The following is a 25,022-nucleotide window of genomic DNA, read 5'->3' as shown; positions in this document are numbered from 1 at the left end:
TTTCCTTTAATTCCTTTATTCGTTGTTACTCATTTTACAAGCAAAAGGGACATTTACATAGAATTTATAGGCTATGTTCACACTGCGAGCCATTTATTGCTCAGATCCGATTTGTTTTGTATAGCTGTTCACATTGTTGTTTTAAATGTGGCCAATATCAGATTCCAGTACGAACAGATCATGGTCCTGGACTGACCCACATGCGCAAAAGAATGACAAAAGGACATCACGCAGCACGCTGTCATACGGAAGTACAGAGGTGGACAGAGTACACAGCTTCGTTACTTGAGTAAAGGTACAGATACCCCTTGCTAAATTTTACTCAAGTAAAAGTACTACAGTCAGATGTCTACTTAAGTAAAAGTACTGAAGTACTTGTTTTTAAAAGTACTTGAGTATCAAGAGTACAAGAGTAAATTGTCTAAATATTGCATTACTACTGCCACAGTGTCAAGTCATCTTCATTTATATAGCGCTTTTAACAATGTAGATTGTTTCAAAGCAGCTTTACAGAGATAAACATAATTTAAGGTAACAGAGATTGTTTTGGCTTTATAGCGATTCTTGAATAATGTTATTTCCAGCTAAAGTTAGTTTTGATTGATTCACTTCCGTCGAAATGATCATTTGTTATTAAATTAGGGGCGGCTAAGACGACGCCGTTCTCTCTAAACAGACTTTAAACTGAACCTGTGATAAACGCTGATGGCGTTCACATGCGCGTTAAGAATTGATTCTATAGTTATGTGTGTTCGAATATATGTGCGCAGGTTTTTAATTCCCTACAAACCATGCCTAAACAAACTACTTGTCTTTGCCTATAAATTTGATACAGAATTTTATTTTATCACTTCGGGGTAGGTACGCGAACCGTGCTTACATTTATGTACAGAAACGTCCTACATGGAGTTATGAAAAATGTTAATACCTTTGATAATCTAAAAGGAATTGAAAGTTAATTCGAGTCATTTTCATCTTTTTACCATGTTGCTTTATTTAACATTTCTCACTTGCCCACAAAGCAATGCACAATGGCAACGCTCTGACAAACCTCTGCTAGAGTTTTAATGGATTTTTTGCACCCACATTTGAACCTGTTTCGTCTCTTATCTAAATCTGACCATGGAGTTGACTTTGGCGGAAAGCTGAAGGTGATTGCTGATAGGCTGTCCCAATCAGTGGCGCCTGCACAATCCAATCAAGTTTGAGAGGGAAACAACAAATTGAGAGTTTCCGAGATTTTTCTTTTTTTTCTTTTCTTTTTTTTTTTAGAAGTAACGGGTACTCACGGTTATGGATAGAAATGTAGTGGAGTAAAGAGTACAATATTTGCCTCTCAAATGTACTTGAGTAAAGTCATGAGTAATCCCCAAAAATGATACTCGAGTAAAGTACAGATCCCTCAAAATTGTACTCAAGTAAATGTACTCCGTTACTGTCCGGCTCTGCGGAGGTAAACACGGAGAACATTAAAGTAAAAATGCGACATAAACGTGACATAAAAGTCGCATGAATTCTGATATGACCGTTCAGACTGAGGTCGCATTGCAAAACATCTGACCTGTAACAGATTTAGGACCACATATGGAAGTGGCCCTAAAAGATCAGATTCCATGTGGTTTGTGCCGTTCACACTGTCATGGCAAAAACCACATATGAGCAAAAAACAAAAATCATACTTTGCCTGCTGTCTGAACGAAGCCTTAAGAGGCACATCTTCAAAAAATATATTCTTGGTCATTCTTTACATTATCTTAAAGGTCCTTTAAACGTCCTTCTAGAATCCTAAACTCAAACTTAATTTTAACAATAAAGTTAGGATATTAGGACAGAGAAATCACAGACAGACAAGATTTAGCCTGTAACGATAAAAAGGAAGTAAATGATGAGGTGCAGTTTCATATTCAAACAGAATGAGGGATTCCGATTTTTGGCATACGCTCGTGAATTTTACAGGTTGAGTGCATACGTAAACATCTGGTTGTGTTTAAATCTGATACGAGCTTTGGACCAGAGATCAAGTCAAGAGTGCCAAGAAAAGCCTTGGCCAGCCAAACTCTGTCCCGTAGACATCGGGCTGAGCTCTGGCTCAATAAGCCAACACACTTCATTTTACTGTAATCTCTGCTTACCACCACCACAAATTTATGTTTGGCCTAATGAGATCACTTTCATCCAAAATTATTGTGCTAAACCTATTAGCCAAATTTCATGTGAAAATACCTCACACTCTTTTAAGTTTAACAGGACTGAAATTTGAGCAAAACAGAACTAATGGCTATGTTCTAAAACCTAGTGAGTTCACGTACACAAATACAGTATGCATGCTGCGTCTGAAAGCAGCCGACTGCCAGACAGACAGCCTTCTGCCGGTCAACTCATAATACTATAGAAAGTATTGCATTTTTATTGCAATATCGATTTGGTACCAAAGCAGTTCTTTTGACACCCCTACTGGGTATGATGCTAGTTCACAAAGAATGAGTTTTTGCCGTTAAAAACACAAGGTCAGTAGAACAAAGAGACGCGTTTTTTTAAAAGTCGAACTTCTTTTAACTTGAGCATCATGTTTTTGGAAGACCGTGTCATGCATCAGATTGAAAAGCCTTAATGGTTCCGAATGAAATTTCGATCAGATTGTAAAGGGGTGCTGTAGATCTAAAATCATCTGATCACAATGTAAGCATGTAAATGCTTGAATCCGATCATTTTCTGTCGTATTCAAAATAACTTGATGTTTTCATACAGTTAACGTCACACAACTGTGTGTTTGTTAATATACGTCTAACATCTTACGAACAGGTCAGTGGAGGAGACTGAACATTTACTAAATATTTGCTAGAAAAGATCTTATGACAATATGCTCGCGGTAGCTCCGGTGACATTATCATGAGGCTTTTTGAAGTTTTGTTCAGGAATTTATGAAATGCTTATTTAAATGAAAATGTGAATAAAATTGCATTGTTTAGTGTTCATATAAACAGAACTTTCAGAATCTGAAATCTGACTAATTCCGACTGACGAAAATAAGTGCATGTAAACCAAAGACTTTAGATGTACAAAGATGGTGCACTTGTATTACTATGAAAGTACAACGAGCAATATGGTGGAATAAGTCCCGCCAAGTAAAAGAGCCAATCACCAATTGATAAAGTTATTGCGCCATTGCAGCTGCCGTTAGAAGCTCTCTTTGCTATAGAAACCATAGACATAATAAATACATAGACGCCCTATTGGCCACTTTGGAACGTTGCTGCGATACGTCAACGGGTCCGCCATTTTGCGGAGGGCAAGACTGCACTGTAATCAAATGCAAGTAAACGGCGAGCTGCATTTTTTCTGGATAAAAACAAAAACTGTTTTTACATTTATCAACCGATTTCAGTGGTTTGTATGTGGTGTACAAAAAGTTCCATCTCTAGTTATTTAAAATCTCAATAGTTAGACTTGTAAAATATTTTTTTTTTTAAATAAAGAATGGTCAAAGCTCAGGCTTGTCATGTATTTGGCTTTTTATTCTTGGATAAGACCCCCATACTGAGATATAATTTAAGTTTTCTTATTGTGGAAAAAGCATTTTCTGTGATTTAACAGATTTTAGCAATAACAAAGATAACTGATGGATCCTTTATGATAATACATATGTTATGGTACAACTACAGTGCAATGCAAATAGTAAATATAACAAAGTGAGAAGTAATAGTAAATAGTTTAGTCAATAAAATAAACAAATAGTATACAGCAAATAAAATAGTAATGAATAGTATAATTATATAATATCATAAGTACAATAATACAATCATAAAAATATTGATAATAGCATATAGTTTATTAATAATACTATAATAATAGCAATAGAATAAGAAATATCAATTACAGAATATACACAATAAAAAATAAGTTAAATAGTGACTTATATTTAATATTTAACTCTTTTTGTTAAATTGCTTAAATTTGTTAAGTTTTATTGATCAGTAATAGCCATTATAACAGAAGTTTCAGTCAAACATACAGCAGGATACAACGTTAAAATAGCCTAAATATAAAGTTATGAAACTTCACTTTGCCCTCAGCCAAAACGATTTACCAGGGAACCATTTATAGATTAATGAGACCAAAGATCGCCCATTAGATATACACAAGACGAATTATATCTCATGTTTAACCACTAGACTAGAGACATCCGAGTCAGCGGCAAACGCCAGAAGCACTGGCCGAGGTACGGCTGTTCCAGGCGGGGTAGACGAGCGCTGAGCCCCGGTGATAGCATCTTACGACTCCGAAAACGTCAGATAAAATTTTTAAATAGGCGCTATCTTTATAAACAAACCACAGATTTGAGCTTTAAACAACTACATTGTCGACTGAAAAACTATTATAACTACATTTCGTGACACAATAACAGTAGTATTTTTAAATGTATCCTCTGAACGTTACTATTACTAATTAAATCATGACCAAATACAACCAAAAGCAAACGTTCAGTCTTGCTTGTGAAAGGTAATTCCCTGAAAGCTGTTTTCAATTGTGTGGCGATGTGTACAGCCCCAAGCAGCGCACAAAACAGGCCTTTTTCTCAATTCCCGGTATGAGAGGTATGGGAAAGTTGCCATCCCCAATATGGCGGCACCGTTGACGTACGCTCCAGCGGCCAATAGGGCGTCTATGTATTTATTATGTCTATGATAGAAACAGTCAGTGTTCTGAGACGTGTGCTTAAGACTGCGCATAAACATTGGCTGCTCCAGCCTGAATGCAGTTTTTTGTCATGAGTTGAGCATTTATAAACAAAATGTATGGGACAGTTGTTGTCAGATTTCATTGGTGATTTCAAATATGAAATTTTATTGCAAGCTTAGAGAACAGTTTTCGAGAATTTGATGTTTCCCCATTCAAAGAGATAGGAGCTGCGAGAGGCGTTTCAATGATGGCAAGTGAAATGACTTGCCTGAAAAGGACTTTGATGTAAACATACCTAGTTTTGTTTTAAAATAACTGGAAACAATGCTTTTCTAAGGAAAGGAAGGGTGAGTGATGGAGGGCGAGGAGATCTGCCTCAGCACTGTTCTGTAATTTCCAGACTTAGGCTTTTAGATTGTGAATTACAGAGATCGATTTGTTCCTCTGTTTGACTCAGTTAAGAGTCAGCTGAAAACTAAACTGAACTAATTAGAACAACAACCTGGGGCAGGAGGTTGAAGGGGCAGGGGCAGGAGCTGTTTTACCATCCATCACAAAAAGATAGTTTTAATTTATAGTGTCATAACTTATGCCATTCCTTATGTCATTCCAAACTTGTAATACTTCCTTTCTTCAATTGAAATATGATGTACAATATCCACATTGCTTTTTTTGGTTGCACATTATTTTACAGTATACTGTACTTAAATGTACTTACAGTGTACTTGCAGTGTATCTACCTAAGGAAAAACTGGGTTATTTAAGGTAACTACAGGGGTTAAGGTAAGGTTTAGGAGTTAGGTTAGGTGCCTAGTTATTACCCATTTACTGTAATTACTGTAATAAGTACATCGTTTATTTTACAAGACTGTCAAATAAAGTGCTACCCTTTTTATATAATGACAATAAAAAGGGACTTGGGCTGTCTTTTTTTTTACCAAGTACCGTAACACCCCTAGTGTCTTTTTAAAAAAAAATTTTTTATCACCTTTATAAGATGTTCTGTAACATTAAATCTGCTTTCCAGTTTGAATTTCTTCAAGGAAAAATTCCAAACAATTATCCGACAAACTGTTTTTGGAAGCTGCAGTAACACGTTACAAAACACTCTTGGTGCCTATGCCTGAGTCATGGTTGCAAATAATCTACTTGTTCTTGAGTCATTAGAAGGTAAACAGATGTTAAAAATATCACAGTTGGGCAAAACGTGCAAAGCCAAATCAAAGCCGATTGTGCCATTTACTGGCACTGGCAAAATCATGCACTGTTCAGAAACATTCATTTGATGCCCCACACTGTGGTTCGCACACGGAATAGCAGCCCAGTTTCATCATTCAGACTGGGGTAAACATCTCTCAATTCTAGGAAAAATCCCAAAAGAATTATACTCAGAGCATGAACAAGAGCCAAGCTTGCAAGTTGGACCATATACAGAACCAAGAGAATGACACACACACACCATTGTAACAAAGTTGCCAATTATTCCATCAGAATTTACCTGTTATATAAGACACATACCATTCATGGAATAAGAGTGCTGTCCATACCCAACTCATTTTGGTTACTGCACTTTATTTTGAGGTGTCATTGTTACAGTGTAATACATTTAAGTACTGAGTAATATTTATTAACTTCATGTACTTACATTAGGGTTAGGGTAGGATTAGGGTTTGGTTGATGGTTAGTTGCATATAATTATGCCTAATTTATAGTTATTACTATAGTAAATACATGTAACGTGTAACAAGGACATATTAAAATAAAGTGCTACCCTAATTTTTAATGACCTAATTTTACAATTAATTGCGTAATTACAACCCCGTTACTGCATTTTCACAGCATGTTGGGAAGTCAAATAAATACTTTAAATTTGAAATTTAATTTCAGTTTCTTAATATTTACATAACTATATTTGTTGACAGCATTCTTCAATGTTATTTTTTTAACCAGATTTTTTTCCCCTCTAATTTAAAATAAACAAACCAATTTCAGCCTCCCAGCTTGCTAATATTATATTTATCATATATATCATTTATTGTTTTACGTTTATTATATATTTATATTTACATATTACATTTGTACTTGTACTTGTACTTTAAGCACAATTTTTTGAACTTTTTGAAATTTCACCCTACGACAAAATATGCATCATGATTTTTTAATATGGTTTACATCATTACAATTAATCAACACTTTGAAAAGTAAACAGCTAAACCTGTCGCTAAAGTTTGTTTAGGATTTTATTAAGTGTTGCCTCAAAAAACAACACATGTATTTTGTAGCCGCAGGGCCAATCCTTACATGTTTTCTGTTACTAATGTGGGTTAAAAAGACGTGTCACACATCACCAAAAGGAAATGAGAATGAGGGCCAGGAAGAAATTAAATTAAATGAATCCTATAAAAAAAAAGATTTGGTAGGGAAAGTATTCAAAAAAACAAATAAAGTACACAATGCCCCTTACAATAAGTACTGTATCTGTATATGATACAGTGCTGGTATCAGCAATATCACACTGACCCACCTAAACCCACACCATGGGTTTAGGTTTAGGTTTTTTAGGGTTTAGGTTTTTTCACCTAAACCCACACCATGGGTTTCGGGTTTAGGTGAATCTTACAAAAAACAACAACAAAAAAACGGTCAAGCAATGTCTGGGTCACATTTTACCCTGAAAGAAAAAGAAAAGAAAAAATTCATAATAAATGAAGCCTATTTTAGAATGATTACATTTATTTTAGTATTGTGACACTATAATTATTCCCTATTTCCAGTCAGCCCACAGTAATGTGCAAAAAAAAAAAAATCATTATTTTTTTTTTTTTTTTTTTTTTTACAGGAGCAGGAACAATTTGAGAAATGCAGATTCACAGCATGTGTTGCTACGCAGGGGGAAAAGGAGCAATTTGGCCAGTCTTAGGCAATCATATGAGATTTAGCATCCAACAATGGTCCAATCTCCTCTATGGTGGTTGAGCATGTGTGTGTGCACGTGCTTTTGTTCTGTAGCTCATGTTTCAGTGACGATTTTCTAAAACCGTGGTAAACCCTTTTTGTTTGTCAATTTTTTTCTGCTGTCTCCCCTAATTGCCCCTCCGCAAATATGAAAGGAATAAACTTTTTCAGCATTCAGCAATTTGGGACTTATCCATGTTTAACAAGCCAACGCTGTCACTCTTTCTGAACACAGGGAAGCCTGCCACATGAAGCCAGTTCAGTAAAACATTGGTCAATTCCTCAACAGAGACCTAACTAGAAAACTATATAGATGGATATAAATGCTGTTTTATAAATGTTTTGATGGGTATTTAGACGGTACTAAACTAAGGTTTACGATTGGTTTTGGAAGTTTATTTCATACTTTCAGAGTTACATCATGGTTGTACAGAAGTAAAAGTGCCATATTTCCTTGATTGTTTTGCTGCAAGGGCATATGGGACCTCTGAGTAGGTCCACTAAGAAAGTAACTGGATCAAACCTCCTTCAGCTTCTGCCATTTCATCTCCACATGGCCCTGATCACAACTGGTCAGACCGTGATCCACCTCCAAAGCAAACACATTAGGCAACATTGAGAAACGGCCAAGTACGCTGCAGGTACTGTATTGGTTTACCAAACTGATAGAGAATGAAAGAAAGAATGCAAGAGCGCTCTCTCTCTGAAATAGCGATGAAGTGCTAAAATGTGTTCCCTTATCTCTTGGTACAGCAAGCAGGTTTGGAACTTCATCACAAGGATGAGCTAAGCGAGGCCCACCTGCCTGTTCTAGTATGCCTAAAACCTTGATTAACTGGATCAGGTGTGTTTAATTGGGGTTGGAGCTGAACTCTGAAGGACAGTGGCCCACCAAGACTAGGAAGGGACCGACTAAGAGGACAGACGGCCAATTACACGCTTACACATTACATCTGCACTTTACTAGAGCATCCTCACTAATTTCAGAAGCACCCTGAGTGATTTTATTCTGGAACAGCTTAGTGATGCTGACACATCCAGAACTTTGTCAACACTTCCATTCTACTCAATTAACATGAAAGAGAGGATGGCACAAAAAAGTGAGCGGAGCCATTAGTGACTAAATTACTGCTAACAAATACTGTAGTTGCTGAAAGAAGAACAAAGCATAAGACAAAGTTGGGAGATGGAGGAGTGTTGTAGAACTAAAGAAGATGAAGTACGTTTTACAGTTTTTGAAGAAAATGTGAGTTGGCAAAAGTCACCAACACAATGCCAGGGTGCTGAAGGTGGTGATTTCAAGATGGACACTTACTGATTGAAAGAACTTGAGTTTACTTTTTTTCATATACAACATTTTTGGCCATATAAATATCAACAACTGGACCAAATTGCTTTTTTGCTCAGTTTGAGCCTCTGAATTAATGTGAGGTATTTTTTTCCTCCTTGAGAATGAGCTCCATATTCTCACTATATCATACTACGTACAGTATATGAGCCATAAAAGGTTGATGTATTGAAATATTATACTCAAAAACAACAACAAAATGTTTTATTAAACACATTTATTGTGGAAAATGTGGAAATAAAGACAATTAGAGGGAGAGGAGAACAGACGGAATCAAAGAGAGAAAGATAAAAGATAAAAAGATAAAAGAGGAAGTCGAGTGAAAACGGGTGTTTGTACTAAAACAACGGACCAAAAAGAGCAAAGTCCATTTTCCGCTCTCCTGATTTCCCTAACATGATGGATACTTATAATAATGATACAAAACACGCTGGAACAAACAGTCCAGGGTGCCAATATACTAACACAAAGAAACCGGAGATCCACACATATACATGCACACACAGACACGACCGATGAGTGATACAACTCACGTTCCTCATCCATCTTAACTCTTCATCGCCTACTACAATAACCATAATCCTGCCCAGATCTGCTCTGAAATCCCCCATAAATAAAAATAAAAAAACTGGAGAAAACGTGCAGCATGGCTGTTTCAACTCCAAGAGAAACGTGAAGTGTCTAATGTCTAATAAAGGTTTTAGCAGCAGTTTTAGCGTGCTTCAACTCCTCCCTGTTTCTACATTCACCCCTAAAGCAACAACATTAGAGACATCAAAGAACCACTTCTGCAACATTCACTGCCTTCAACAATAAATCTCACAGTAATTACTGTTTTATTATGTGAGAAGAAAAAGTCCTACCGGTGGTATGTGATATGCAACCGTGCATTTTAAAGGTAAGATAGAGAGAGAAGCTATTAGTGCAAAGGCTTAAAGATAACGTGTACTGGCATATGCTTCTTGATTGTTATTCACAAAGACTTGTTCCTTCATTCTGAATGTACTATTTTTGGTGATGGCCCATGTAACTATGCACTAGACTTTTTTTCAGCTTCTCACGCCATGAGCAGGCACATTTATAAAGGTGCATTCATTAGTAATCATCTGAATAGTGTTTATTCGTTTTTTATAAATAGTGTTTTAATTTTATATGGTGCATGACACTCATCTCAATGTATTTCTGACATAAGAACAAGCTTTTAAAGCACGAAAACATAAATACCCACCTCACTAGTCAGACCCACTGTCCCATGGATCTTAGCGATGTGTCCCAACAACCAAGGGTTCTTCTGACCTACATTTCTCAGTGTTGACAGGTAGGGAGCGAGAGAGGCAGGGCTTGCCTGAGCCACGTTAACCAACACACCCAGGGCAGTGTCACTGAGATCATTGTCACTGAGGTAACCAATCAACGATGGTACCAAAGACGATAAAACCTGAGGAGACAAAAAGACGAGATTATTCAGAAGGGTTAAAGCGTAAGACCTGTTTTATATTGCATAAAAAGCGTGCAGCATGACAACGGGCCGAGGAAATAGGACGGAAGGAGAAGCATAAGGTGGAAAAGTTTGTTCTCTGCTGTTCTTGGAAGCACATAGGGACAGGCTATCTGGATCCTTCACAGTGGGGATGTAAAAAAAAAAGAGGTAAAAACACCACAAACACACTCATTTGGTCCTGAACTGTTCTTTCATCAGAGGTCCCTTATGGTTCTAATCGTGCTGCGTAAAGAACCACTGCACTCTGGTTGGTTGAGTTCAGTGCCGCCCACCCATTAACCAGAATCCCTAGTTCCTATGAGCTTGTGTAAAAAAAATTGATGGAGATAGTAACAGAGAGAAATAAAATGTAGAGCAGAAGGAAACTCGTCATCATCCTCCCACTATGGAGAGTTTTTCAAGATGTATTAACGTCTGTTACAACAAAGCAGTGAATGACCTTCAAAAAGTGACTCACAAAAGAAAGACAGATCATCAGTAAAATCTTGTGTGTTGGTTGACATCTTGTGTCATGTCTTACAAACTGTAGTGATGACCAGAGGCATATGAGTCACATGAGCTCTTTTCTCCAGCATGAAATTGATCTAACGATACCCTTTTAGCAAGGATTTTCTTAATCCTCTCATTGTTCTTTGGGAAACCTTTGAACTGGCAGTGGTGGAGAGGAGATAAAGAGGATCTGGTGAGGCAGACAGGACGTCCTGTGAGAAGCAGGATTCCCAGTCTCTGCCAGGATGTAAAAACCACTGACTAATCTTAGTTAATCCCATTTGCTTCCAAATCTCTATATAAACTTCCAGCAGTGGCCGAAAGTTTTGTATTGTTCTTATATTAAATTAGTGCTGCTGTCGGATAACGGGTCGGGTGTTCTGTTAAGTACTGCAGGTACGGGACGGGTGCGGGTTTACCAAACGGGACCCTTGAAGGACTCTGGTTTTGGGGCAGAAAGTGCCTGGGGAAACTCCTCTTGGAAATTATTTCTGATTTACAATACATGGAAAGTTATTGATCAACCTGTTTGTTTGTTTGTTTTTTATCCATCAATCCATACATTTAAACAGAAAAGCTATTATACATTTCTATGATAGTCTATGCTGGTAAGTACGTATTCCAGCTGGCAGACTTGTATAGTCATGATGAAGTGAATATCTGGATTTATAGAATTGAGACATACATCTGAGTGTAATGGATTATTAACAAATTAACTTGGTTCTATGAATCTGTTGTCAATTAGATGTTGATGGCAGATGAACATGAGCTTGCAAGGCCAGGGTTTAGCAAGATTAAAAGATTGGTTATGACATTTTGATTAAACATCACAAGGTCAAAAACGTTTAAAAAAATGAACCGTATGCACAGATAAATTGTTCACAATAAGCTGTATAACATGCATAGGGTGAATTTCCATTGCATGCCGACTTTAAATTAAAACATTTTTTGTGAAGAAATTCAAACACAGCCACAATTTATATTTTTCTACAAAATATTAAGTCTTTAAGGAAATAGTACAACTTTGAAGCAAACTGCATTCCTTCCTGAGAATGAGTCACATACATTACCTGTCATAACTTTAGACACACTAGACTGAATTCATGTTTTTCATGATATCAAAAACCTTATGAATTAAAAGCTAAAGCTTTTCCACAAGTGAACAATAATTGTTCTAGCCTTTATCAGCATTTCATTATTCATGCTCATTATTGTACAGAAAATAGTTTCTTGCCACAAAGTTTAATGAACTGTTTTAGGGTTAGTAACAATACATATGTTTTGCTGCTTCGTAAGGCTGTAACCATATATTTCTAAATCGTGATACAAGTGTTACATGTATGTCCTGTGTTTCCCCCTGTTTAGTATTTTTGGTTCAGTCCAGTGTCCCAGTTTTCCCGCTCCTCGTTTGTGTTCAGTTCCTTCACCTGTGTTTAGTTAATTTGTCCCAGCTGTGCCTTGTTTCCCTAATCTGTTCTCTGTGTATGTAAACCCTGTGTTCTCCCTCACTCCTTGTCGGTTCTCGTTTGTGTATGGTACATTTTTGGATAGTGTCTTTTGTTATTAAATCCTGTTTCCTGTATTCCTCGTCTCCTCGTGCTTCTTGGTACCACGCACCCGTAACAACAAGTGTATCTATCATCCATTGAAAATCCCATTTTTGTTGACCACTAGTCTTAATATTGGGTTGACCTTGACCTTTTTCCTCAGTGTCTATGATGGTTATGGCCCTGGACTTTGGGCTTGAGGAATGATAATATGAATCCTTGAAAGTACTGTAGAACCAGTTTCCATTGATTTCCCATTTCCTGTTTCTGTAAATGAACACAAATGGAAATGCCAAAAGAATGACCAATTACAAGATACTGTCTCATAGTCTTTCCTAATCTCACCACTATTGAAAGCACCCAATGTGTTAATGTGGGTATTTTCACTGATGAGCTGATTGATATGCATGTGCTGGTTACCCAATGCAAAATTAACACCTCATGACTACTGCATTCTTTACTTCTGACTCCGCACATCTGCTATTTGCCAGATGTAAAATGTAAAAAAAACAGATGACTTGTTCTGTTTCTGCCAAAAGTGTGGTTTCCCCTTTTCTTTTCCTGTAAAATTTGTCTTCACTGAGAGTCGTGGGGGGGCAGCGGGTTCTGACGTGTTTTCTTATATTTCCCCATCCGTTTGACGGCTGCTATGGAATCTGCAGAGGCGTCAACCATCAAACTGTTTTATAGTGTTTGACCTTGTGCTGCAGCTGTCTGCTTTAAAATAAATGCTAAATAACTCACTCTGCACTCATTTGACGACCTTTAAATTATTTTTTCTGTTACTCAGAATAACTCACCTTGACCAGAATTCATCCCCAAATACCACTTTCATTCTTTCACTCACTCATCCACCTCTCTTCACTTACCAGGGGGTGAAGGTCAGAAATCATCTGCAGTAGTCTGAGCAGGTGGTGTCTACCGGCTTGGTCCAGCTGGGACATCATCGCCGTCAGCTCACGGATGTGTTGATGGATTGGCCCTGGTTGTCGTGGATATACGGATGGCAGCACTCTCAACAGCATGGCATTACCTATTCAAACCAACAATCAATCAATACAGCACACCTCCCTTATGAAAATGATCATGGTAGCCATAATCTATGCCAAAAAGCCATAAATGTTACTTAACTACAAACAAAAAAATGTAAAAAAAAAACAACAACACAAAAAACAAGATGAACAGAACCTCCCACTAAGGAACAAATTGTACTGTTGTGGAAATGTAAATGGCATTTCTCATACAAAATGAGTGAGGATGGATTCATTATCTGAGCCCTTTTCTTGAAGCACTATTGGAGCATTTTCACAGACTGCGATGGCACGTTTCCACAGTTAACATCATAAATCTAACAATGTTTTTCTCTCTGAGTATTTGTTATTGAAGTTTTGGCATTGTAACGAATCAATCATTAAAATGCCAATGTAATCAATCTAACTAACTAAAAATTCAACTTGAAAAACAAATAAGATTTGTGTGCAGTGGGATTATTAAGTAAAAATAAATGTGCAACTTTTTGTCTTCCATTATTATATAGCACAGTATAAGGTAGACAGGAAGCGAAGTGGGAGAGAGAGGGGGACAGGATTGGGAAATTGCATGAGCTGGAACTAACAACCCCCCCCACCCCCCTTTGAAAAGTTTACTGGAAGGTTATAGCTAAGAAATATTGATGAATAAGTCTACTAATTTCAAAGACCCAGCTGTAACTAACGCTCTGATTTAGTGTCATGTACAATTCTTACTGATCATCCACATATCTGCTAAAAAAAATGTCACGTCACCAGGAACTAAATATGGTAGGAAACTCCCACCCATCATCAACCACAAATCTAATCTCTGCTCTGGCAAGCCATCTAAGTCAGAGCGGTCAGTTAACAGACATAATTCTGTAAAGGAGATGTTTTGCCTGGCTCAGGGAGGACATTTAGTCTTGCAGAAGACCTGCCCACCTGTTTCTACATACAGCGGGAGGTGTTAATGAAGGATTGGTGTTATACATAACATTCCATAATAAGACTTACTGGCCTTAGACAGTTAACAGGAAATACTAACAATCTTTCATTCACTTCCAAAGACCACATGTGATAAGTAATTTAATCTTTGCCAAGTGCTTTGGCAGAAGGTATCTGAAAATTTTTAGAAAAATTTCAACCCCCTCAGTACGGAGGAAGGGTTTGGTAAGCCAGTTTGACAACGGATTTATTATTCGTGCAAGTCCATTTTGCCACAGAAATTGCATTAGGATTCCCAAGTACAGTTTCTATGTTGCCTGACACTAAATAAGTTGCATATATACCCTTCTGAAAAATCCAGGATTGCTGGTCACCAGCATAAGGTATGTTTTGCATGCAGGGACAAGCATGGGATGCTGGTTGCTTGCCACCAGCATGGGAAAATTGAATATATATTAAATAATAAGAAAGTCAAACATGGTTTGTTTTATTTCCATATCACTGAATCTTTCACTAACAGTGACAGGATCCATTTTTTAAATAGATTTTCGTGTTTGAAGTCGACTTAGGAGCCTTTCACACGTTCCAGAATTATCATTTTAAAGCACTAATCTAACAATACATAACATTAAACAACAATATTTACCTACATAGAGATACAATATTTTAAAGACTCTTTAAAAAGAAACTAATTGGAAAGTGTAACCATAATTTTTAAACACTACACGTGTTATAGCATATAACTGAAGTAATACTATTGCTTATCAATGTGTAGGCTAAGTTATTCAGTGATTCAATAAAGTTATATTCAATGTTAACAATAAACCAAGGGGCTTTCGACTGGCCTAGTTATTGTTTTCAGGTACTGGTATTGAATAAAGTAAACAAATGTTAAATAACACTGGATAGTCTTCACTGTATGAATTAAATAGAGATTCATCCTTTTTAAAGTTTCAAAAGCTATTCGGTCAAGAGCCGTGAGCGATTTTTTTTCTTTGTCTTGTTGTTTTATCAACATTAAAAAGACAGGCAGCAGTTCCACTGACTTGCAATCCCATGCTTTTAACAGTACAAACATATTTGGACCTGTCCTTACACAAGCGTTTTACTTCTCAACTGTTTACATTCACTTAAGTCACAACCGACAATGTTTACTAGGATAATCGCAATATGGGCATATTTGTCATAATTTTGTGTGAAAATGTACGTTCAAGCGAAAGAAAACGTGAAAGAGAACTTCTCAAACAGCGAGTACCAAATGCGTCTTCTTGCACTTTTAAAATATTTCAATAGCCAAAGCTTGCAAATGATAAACACGTGCAAATTATAAACTTTTGTGACGATGCAGCACTGGCCCACCAGCACTCGGGCAAGTGACAGTTCCGTCTACTGTCCCGAGAGTCGTTCACGCTCCATCGGGCAGTACTGTCGAGCCCTGAATGCATACCAAATGTCATTTAGGCCCAAAGAGAACTGAATTCGGGACTGGCGCTGTCTGAGAGAGCGCTTCTGGTGTGTGTCATTCAACGCGATGCCACATGGAGTTCTTTTCTCACAACTTACTGTGCATAATAATTGATAAACGCATTTTGAAGATCTTCATTAAATTCGTTGACATCTTTGCGTCTGACTTGATCTCCTCTACGCTCTCTGATACTTGTTTTTATGATCACCAAGCAAAGACAATTTAGGAAAGAAGAGATATGGGACAAAACATAATATTTTCATAATAAGTCGGGACACTAAAAATGGAGCTGAAATACAGGAATGTCCCGGGGGAAAAGAGATGTCTGATCACCCTATTTAAATCAGGTGGACTCAGAGCATTAACACATTTTGTTCAGTACAACAAATAATAAAGTGCATTCCATGTACAATAAATTACAAAAATGTATTTCAAGGAAATGATAAATATCCAGGTGTTCATTTTAATATTTCCTTCCTGCTCAGCCCACTTCGGGTGTAGGTGTAAGGTTGTCATGCAATATACTGCACAATTAAAATCTAGTTAAGAGGACCTCATTGTCTGAGCTTTGCCTTCAATTATGGTGTAGGTGCTACTGGAATTTCATTATCAGCACTTTTCATTCCAAGGTGGCAGATTGACGGCATTAGCCAAGGCTGACTGACCTTCCACTGTGTTCCCATTAGACAACGAGACCAGTCATTCACATTTGTACTGTCCCGTCACCCTGCTCTGAGTTCACATTCAGATACGCCTCTGTAATTTTTGCAACAAGTAATATACATCCTCAGCAGGGAACACATGCTACTGTGGGAAATGGCAGACTGTGGGGTGTGATCTTCATCAGTTAAAAATATTATGCTGAACAGAGAACGTGTTAAGATAATTCTGACTGCAAATGGACTGATGACTTATGTAAAGCTCACATTCTGAAAAGACTTGTTGGCATGCTCATGCTGTCATAAACATAGCTGACATAAGCAGAAAAATCCATCCGTTGGAGTTTGGCATTTTGAGTTGCAGACATATTAATGTCAACTTTCCAAAGGGTACATGTCATGGACCCTTCTGTTTCCATAATGTCCTGCACATTAAATATATAAATCCTGCACCAGCCCCAGAAGTTACCCAGTACAAACAGAATAATAGACAAGTAATATTTGAATAAGTAAAGCACATTATTCGGTAATAAAATAAGAGAACATGGGCTTGAAGGAATTTTTTTTTTTTGTGGTTTATCATGTGGTGTGCAGATACTTGAAAAAACAATCCTATTAACTTTTGGATTAGATTTTGGAGTTAGGTTTCTGAACAGTGGATCCAAATCAGCAAATCCTAGTCCAGAACCGGATCCAAGTCTTGTTTTGGAGTGGAGAAAAGGAGTTGGGACTAGGTAAAGGAGTGGAAGCTTGGAATCAAATCACATTTACAGCAATTTTACCCCTAGTAAAAAATAAATATACCAAAATGTATTTAAAATACATTTATTTTATGCTAAGTATACTACAAATACCTTTACATATTTATGTACTTAATATAAATACCCTGCAATTGTACGTTTAGTATACTAAATTGGTATACTTAAAGTCTGTTAAATTGCTACAACTAATTTTGTACTAAATGCACTTTAGTTATCCGGAAGTAGTGCTGAACTTCAACTAAATATATACTTAGGCCTAAGTATATTTGATTGTGCCAAAGTGGAACTATTGAAAGTATACTTTAGGTACACTTTAAATATCATGCATTTAAAGACTGATATTATACAGAGATCATACTATCCTTACTAATAGTGATATTAAAACACATTTAGCTTTATATTAACAAATGTGCATAGTGCAATAAAGAAGAACTCCAAATAAAGTTTAATTATAATATTTATATCAGTAAGTCTCGAGCGATATGCAAGTAAATATGTTAATGGTTTTTGTAGTATACTTTGTATGAAATAAATGTATTTTAAATACATTTTGGTATAGGTTTTTGTCACTAGGGTAATCACTGGTCGCCAGGTCACTGTATTAGTTGCTAAGCGTTTCTGATGCTGGCTGCCCTGACATCATTGGTGCACGGCAGAACTGACCCTAGCTTTTGAAAATATGATCACAAATGAGAAGCACTGTAGGCCAAGATTTTGTCTCACAGGAGATGGATCGTATGCTCAACTATCTTCACTTTTGGTAGTCGCAACTTCATGTCTCTGTTGTAACTTTTTTCAACTTTGCCATAAATGGACCACTCTCATTGAAAATGAAAAATTGATGGCAAACCTGAAAATGAAAGTTACTACTAAATTAGGGACTGAGAGTATGAATAGGTGTTAGGGCTGAGAGTTAAGATCCAAGTCAGATGAAGGAACAAGGGCAGTATTTATAACAGACGTTAAGGGTCAAGGTTAGATTTAGACTGTGTTAGATTAGTGTCAGTGGTTATAAGGATAAATTAAATTAAGGAATAGGGTGTTACATATGAGAAAATTTACATTCATTACAAAAATTCCCCATGACCTTTCCAGGCCACTTTTTCTTAATTCACTGGTATTTCCAGGTTTCATTTACTTGCCTCAACTTATTACCTCTTGCCCAACATCCTCCCCCAAACTCTCTCTCTCCCCCAAACTCTCTCTCTCTCTCTCTCCATTGCAGGAGCAGTACAACAATTTGACTTCCCATACTACCTCCAACGAAGAATTTCTCACTGAAGCTACGTAACTCTCTCTCTCCCCCCACCCCTCTTTCTCGCTCTCTCTGAGCGCAATGTTTATATAGACCACAGAGCTCCTCTATCAGGCTCAGTTGCCTTTCAGCTGCAGTTCACCAAACAAGAAGGAGTCCAGCCAACCGATTGCTTAGCATCTAACAAGAAGGACCAACAGAGAGAGGACGAGACATTATACACAAACACTGAGTCTTGTTCTTATTTTCACATGGCTAGCATGTCCATGTGGACATTCCTCCAGGCCATGTGTCTGGTGGCTTCATTGTCCATGGCAGTACCTGAGAATTATGAGGATGAAATCGATGTGGGCTTTGGACCCAATTATTTTAACGAGATAACTGAAGAGGACCCAATGGAAGGTGAGTAACTGACAGAAATAAAAAATATTCCACTGTGATCAGTACTATCAGCTGTAAGTGAAGGAGACATGTAAGTGCTGACAGGATAAATAAACCGGATTAAAGGATTTCCACTATCAGAGTGTGTGTGGACATGTCAAAAAGGAGTTTTATTAGCAGGGAAAAGAAACTCACCCGGGATGTGTTTAGACATTTGTGAATGTGGGAATATTTGTGGTAGCGTAACAGAATGAATGCAGAATTATGAGTTTTATTTGTGGAAGAGGTTATACTACGATTGTGTATTGATTGTTGTTTTCAATTGTTGTCTTTGGAGTGTACTATTTGTCTCTGGCGAAAGCAAACGATGGAGGGACATAGAAAGAGAGAGAGAAGCTGATTTATTAACCAGATTGATCCAAGAAACAAAAAATGTTGTGTGTTTGATAGTCATATATACATACTGAATATAGCTTTAGATATATTAAGTTAAATTTAAATAAAAAGAGCTGATCATTTTCTTAAGTTTGTGTATTCTATTGTGACATTTTTTTCATAAGCAAACCATAGTTAGAAATAAAGCTATGTTTTGAAGAAAATGAATGTGTTAGTGCCTTCACAATCATTTTTAATCATGTGAAGAAACGTGTCGATTTCATGTGAAGATTTTGGATTGCTGTTTGTTAGGCTCATCCTATTGTTGTAGAACATGGAAAAGATATTCTTTGGTTGAGTTTCAATTAATAATTTGTCTATATGGGTCATACCCTTTATCTACTTTTGGCACTATTTTATTTTGAGTTTTCCAGAACTAAGTAGCTAAGTCAACTATGACTGCCTTAGATGCAATATTTCATTACTAAAGTTGACATTCTCTGAGTTAGCTAGGACCATGTCGCACTCTTCGCTGCTAACCCTTCAAACTCAACAAATGGTGTCACCTTGAGTACATATAAAAACCATGTCATGTAAGCTCAACTTTTCTGCGTTCCTCTCTTTCCCTTGATTTCTCTCTTAGGGGAGACCCCCACACCTTTCCCTGAACCCTGCAAAAGTCCAGCTTTTACTAAGTGGGATAAGCTCTTCACAATGCTGGAAAATTCCCAAATGAAAGAGAACATGCTCCTGCAGTATACAGATGATATCATCAAGGTTGAGCTGCAGAGTCTGAGAGGAGAGATGTTACAGTTTGTGGCCCAGTACGGTGGCTCTTGTGCATCTGCAGTTGAGAGCTTGGTTCGACGGGCTGGGACTCAAACAGAGACGCGATTGCAGAATGCACTGGACCGTGTGCGAGAGGTCTCAGCTGATCAGTACACACGGCATGATACAGCCCTGCAGCAGCTACTGGCTGGCAGTGTAAACCAGGCTGCACGGCTGGAGCGACTGGAGAACGGCTGCGTGAAATGGGCGGGAGGAGATATGGCCTCCCAAGCCAAGAGCGTCCAGACCCGACATCTCATGCAAGAAGTGACTGAGACAGAGAATGGAGGTAGGCTGGAAAAGACTCTGGCAACTATCTCCAGTGAGCTGCAAACCATCCGGGAACAGCTGACTCTTTACACCAGGTCAAGCTTTGCACACATGCTTCCATCAGGTGAGACAGTCTATGTTGTAACAAGCAAAAGCAGTCCATTTGCCACTTTATTGAGAGGCAAGTATAGCAACCAATGGGTAGGGAGAGGCAAAGTGGGATAAAGAAATGTCTCCAAGCCAGATTCAAACCTGTGTCATTTAAACAATGCCTCAAAGTGTTTAACTATGTGCAATAAATGCTACCCCATGGCTCAGATTAAAGAACACATTGTGTTGGGGAAGGGTAAAACGCACATGTAGATTTATGTTACAGGTTTTGAACAACAAAAAATCATGCACCAATTTCAACCCCCTTTGCAAGTAAGTTGCTTTATGTGAGTTAACCTTTTAAGATCAATCTGGATAGGACTAAAACAGACCGCCAAGGTGACGATTCTGCTTTGGTGCTGTAAATTTTGAGCTGTAAATCTGTGATTTATGCAAACCACATGCTACCATCAAACCACTAGCCAATTTAGCTGACTAACACAAACACAAAATGTCAACTCATACGACCCCCTGAGCAGACCTAAGGTAGGAGGCTGATATCCCCCAAAATCTAATAAATATTTAACCCCGTACGACTTTCCCCAAGCTCCTACTGAGTTGGGAAACAAGCTTTGTCCGCATCAAGAGAGCTTTCACCTTGTCAGTAAGCCGGATACAGTTTCTAGTCAACTTAAGCAAAAAAAGATTTAATCTGTGAATGCCCATGCCTTCTGCATTAAATAGCTTTGTAGAGGTAGAGTAAATGGAAGACAGAGGGAGGTATAATTATTAACAGCTATACAGGGCGACCACACCAAAGTGTCCAAGGGGGAAAACAGAACCAGATGAGACTTTAGAGAATGAATTAGCCTCCCTCCATCCTCCCAAAGCAGGAAACCCAAAACAAATGTAATGGAAATACTGTAAGCTACAGTAGGAAAGGAGAGCCATAGCCTGTCATAGCAAAGCAATCATCCATAGCAAAGAAAATCTCATTACCAAACCCATTACCAAAGACCCTTACTTTTCTTTTATGACTGTTTTACAAGTCTTCCACTGTAATTCAGATTCTTCTAGTTGAAGATCCTCTTAATGGTTATGCCAGCTAATTGTGCACAAAACTGTCCATCCGTATAAAACATGCTCACACACGCTTACAAAACACAACTGCACAAAGAAGATCCTTGTTGGGTTCTACCAGACCAATTCTCATCACATTCAGTAATGAATAAATATTAATAGCACAAGGAATAAGGAATAAGTCTCTTGATCTCTGTCGCTCTTTAGAAAGGCTTAGCGGGAGCAAAAACTGGACAGGATCCATAATGACTAAATGTTTACAATAAAAACCATTACTCCGAGGACCCCTATAAGACTAAAAAGAATGCACTGAAGATTACATCACAAAATACTGACCTTTTAATTAAAAAAAGTAAATGCTTTGTGATGAACCCTCCTTGAAAGATTTTGACTATGTGAAGGTTACACATAGAAAATAAGCTAAAGTCTTCTACAGTGCAATCATACGCACCTAGTGATGGGTGGATTGGTGCAATGGTTCTCCCTCTGAAATATAGGGGAACAGACATCACTACAGATTAATTCTGTTCCTTCCAACAGGGGATAATTAAACTTTGATAACACAAATCCTTCTTTCTCTCCAGGCTGTGACACTGGGCTGCTCTTCCCCACACGTTCATCTACAGCTCATGTTGAAGTCTCAGCCAAGAAAACCTTCCAGACCAATGCCGTCACCATTTGTCTGTGGGTGAAACCAACTCAGGTGCTCAACAAAACCGTCCTCTTCACTTACAGCACAACTGGCAATGCCTACGAACTCCAGCTGGTGTTGAATGGACAGAGTGTCTTTTTTACAGTCAATGGTGAAGCCCATTTGGTGGAAGCTTCAGGAGCAGTACAAGAGGCTCAGTGGGTGCACATTTGTGCAGTCTGGAGCTCACAGCAGGGCTTGGCCTCGATGTGGGTGAATGGTCAACAAGCTGCAAGCTCTCCCGGAGTGGCTGAGGGGCATGAGCTACGTAGCAAAGGAAGCATACTATTGGGGCAAGAGTATGGACGTCACTTCAGGCATTTTAGTAAGCCAGACACATTTGATGCTGATCAAGCCTTCACAGGGAAGATGACTGGAGTGAACATGTGGGACCATGTTTTGGATTCAAAGGAAATATCTCAGCAGGCACGGCTGGATGGGAGTGGTTGTGGTATCCGTGGTAATGTGGTGGCATGGGGCGTGTCTGACATTGAGCCAAAAGGGGGTGTCAAGCTAATATACTAATTTCTCTACTGTCTTAACCACCTGAGCCCTGTATTCCAATCAGCTGAGCTCCTACAATCACATATTAAGAACCTGCTTCGCTACACCTGCAAACAACAGTAATTTTCCTCCTTTTCAGATGGAAAATGTTCCTTCATAGGGAAATTGTAGGGTGAACAGACTGTAGTCAAGCAATAGGTAAACTGCTGCCATTGGAGGGACATCATCACATATGACTATATATTTTTACAAAAATGTTCTGTTTTAAAAGAATGTTTTCAATTAATACAAAGTGGAAGGAATTTTTACAAATATATTATGTATCGCCAAACTATTTATCTTGATTGGTAATGTTTACATTCAGATTAGACTTAATTTTTAATCTATTTGTAATGTAATCCTTCTGTTCATTGTTATTTTTCTTATGCATTTTTTAAAACTATAGAATATGTTACATATGGCTATTTCGAAATACTTTGTTATATGATTTCTGCTAATGAATACATTTTTTGCCTTTGGTTTGTCATTTTAACACAAGGTGGTTGCTATGTTTTGATGATGGAACTGTGGAAAATGTTTACAAATTGTGACTATTTTTGTTTCTGCTGATGTGATTAAATGTAATATAATGTAAATTGTTTTTTGTTAAGAGGCAAAGTTGAATGTATAATGTACATAAATATTTTTTTTCTGAGGGCCGGGAGAAACAAACTATAATAAAAATGACAAAAAAAAAACATTGTCATCCAGGACCGGTTGTGATCAAGAGGTGAATGAAAGTGCATTGGATAATAGAACATACCCAGCTGACATGGAACATTCTCAGAACTAGCGATGCACTGATATATTATTATTTTTTGGCCGATACTGAAACCAATTTTAACAAACAACTATTGGCCGATTCAGATACTGATATTTGTCATTTGCTTTCTTTTTGAACTTTTGTTATTAAAATAGTGTTTTGATCATGTTTTAAATTAGCAAAGTTCAAAAATGCATGCATTGAAAGGTATACTAGCAAGTTGATTGCTACATCATCAAATAATTTCTGTTGAACATATATTAGATGCTTTAATATTCAACAGGCCAATATAAATACAACAGAACAAAGATGCATATGAAATAAACAGTGCCTTTCAGGTAGGTCTAGGCCAAGTGGAAATTACACAATAGCATTCAGGTGAGTCAGAGAGTTAGGGGGGGTATGAGCATATATATATATATATATATATATATATATATATATATATATATATATATATATATATATATATATATATATATATATATATATATATATATATATATACATACACACACACACACACACACACACACACACACACCTAATACAGCAAATTTCACATGCAATTGATTGACAGACACTATGCTTAATTTCAGTTTAACAGCATTAAAGAGGACTAGCTGAACTGTGCTCAACAAAACCGTCCTCTTCTCTTACAGCACACCTGGCATTTTAAACATATTCTGTTCTTATCAATAAACGCATGTCCCTGAATGAGTGTGGTTTTATAGTGTATTTAATTCAACTGCTCAGGTAATGTTAATAGTATGACCCATAAAGTTACAAAAGTTATTTAGTCAAGAGTAGTGAACGATTTTTTGTTGTTGTTGTTGTTTGATTAACATTAAAACACAGACATTAGCACATCAGGAATATTAGGCTGCTTTCACTTTAAGAGCTGCATGGATCCAAAATACTGTTAAACAAGTGTTTAATTTCTTATCTGTTTACGTTCCTTTAAAACATAACCGCCATTTTGATATAATTTTGTGTGAATTAGAAGAGTGAAAGATTATTTGGGCGCTTAGTATTTAGTATTTGGGCGCTGTCTAAAACGGTATTAGTATTTAGTACTTGGTATTAGTATTTAATATTTAGTATTTGGGCGCTGTCTAAAACATCAAAAAATAACATTTTTATAACTTAATGGCAATGTTAGCAAAACATATTTTTGTTAGCTGGGTTAACTGTAAAGTGTCATAAATATATCCGGATTCAATGATGTTTTATCATACCATATCTAATTTGCTAAATCATTCTTTAATTAAAATTGTGCAGGGTGTCCAAAATGACACACCTGTCATGGCTGTACCCTAGGTTGCTCCATTCGTCATTTTAGGTTACAGAAGAATGCTCATGAATTGTAGCCACTATGAAAGTGTT

At 37.3% G+C, this 25,022-nt stretch overlaps 2 protein-coding genes across 2 annotated transcripts in view; one reads left to right on the top strand and one right to left on the bottom strand.

The window, feature by feature from the left end:
- Window positions 1-25,022, bottom strand: part of veph1 (ventricular zone expressed PH domain-containing 1) — a 109,233-nt gene that overhangs the window by 62,256 nt on the left and 21,955 nt on the right. Inside the window, exons 4-5 of the mRNA XM_056239401.1 lie at window positions 13,390-13,553; window positions 10,212-10,421 (exon numbers count right to left, since the gene is read on the bottom strand). Coding sequence (XP_056095376.1) covers window positions 10,212-10,421; window positions 13,390-13,553 — 374 coding nt within the window. The remainder of the gene's footprint in view (window positions 1-10,211; window positions 10,422-13,389; window positions 13,554-25,022) is intronic.
- Window positions 18,642-23,504, top strand: ptx3a (pentraxin 3, long a). Its single transcript, XM_056239402.1, has 3 exons — window positions 18,642-19,017; window positions 20,015-20,593; window positions 22,224-23,504. Exons 1-3 carry the CDS (start codon window positions 18,867-18,869, stop codon window positions 22,853-22,855), a joined length of 1,362 nt encoding a protein of 453 aa, XP_056095377.1. The 5' UTR covers window positions 18,642-18,866; the 3' UTR covers window positions 22,856-23,504.

This window comes from Rhinichthys klamathensis, unplaced genomic scaffold (genome assembly GCF_029890125.1).
Source record: "Rhinichthys klamathensis goyatoka isolate OS25496 unplaced genomic scaffold, OSU_Roscu_1.1 h1tg000561l_1, whole genome shotgun sequence".
Taxonomy (NCBI): Eukaryota; Metazoa; Chordata; class Actinopteri; order Cypriniformes; family Leuciscidae; genus Rhinichthys; species Rhinichthys klamathensis.
This window is presented reverse-complemented; position numbering and strand designations above follow the sequence as displayed.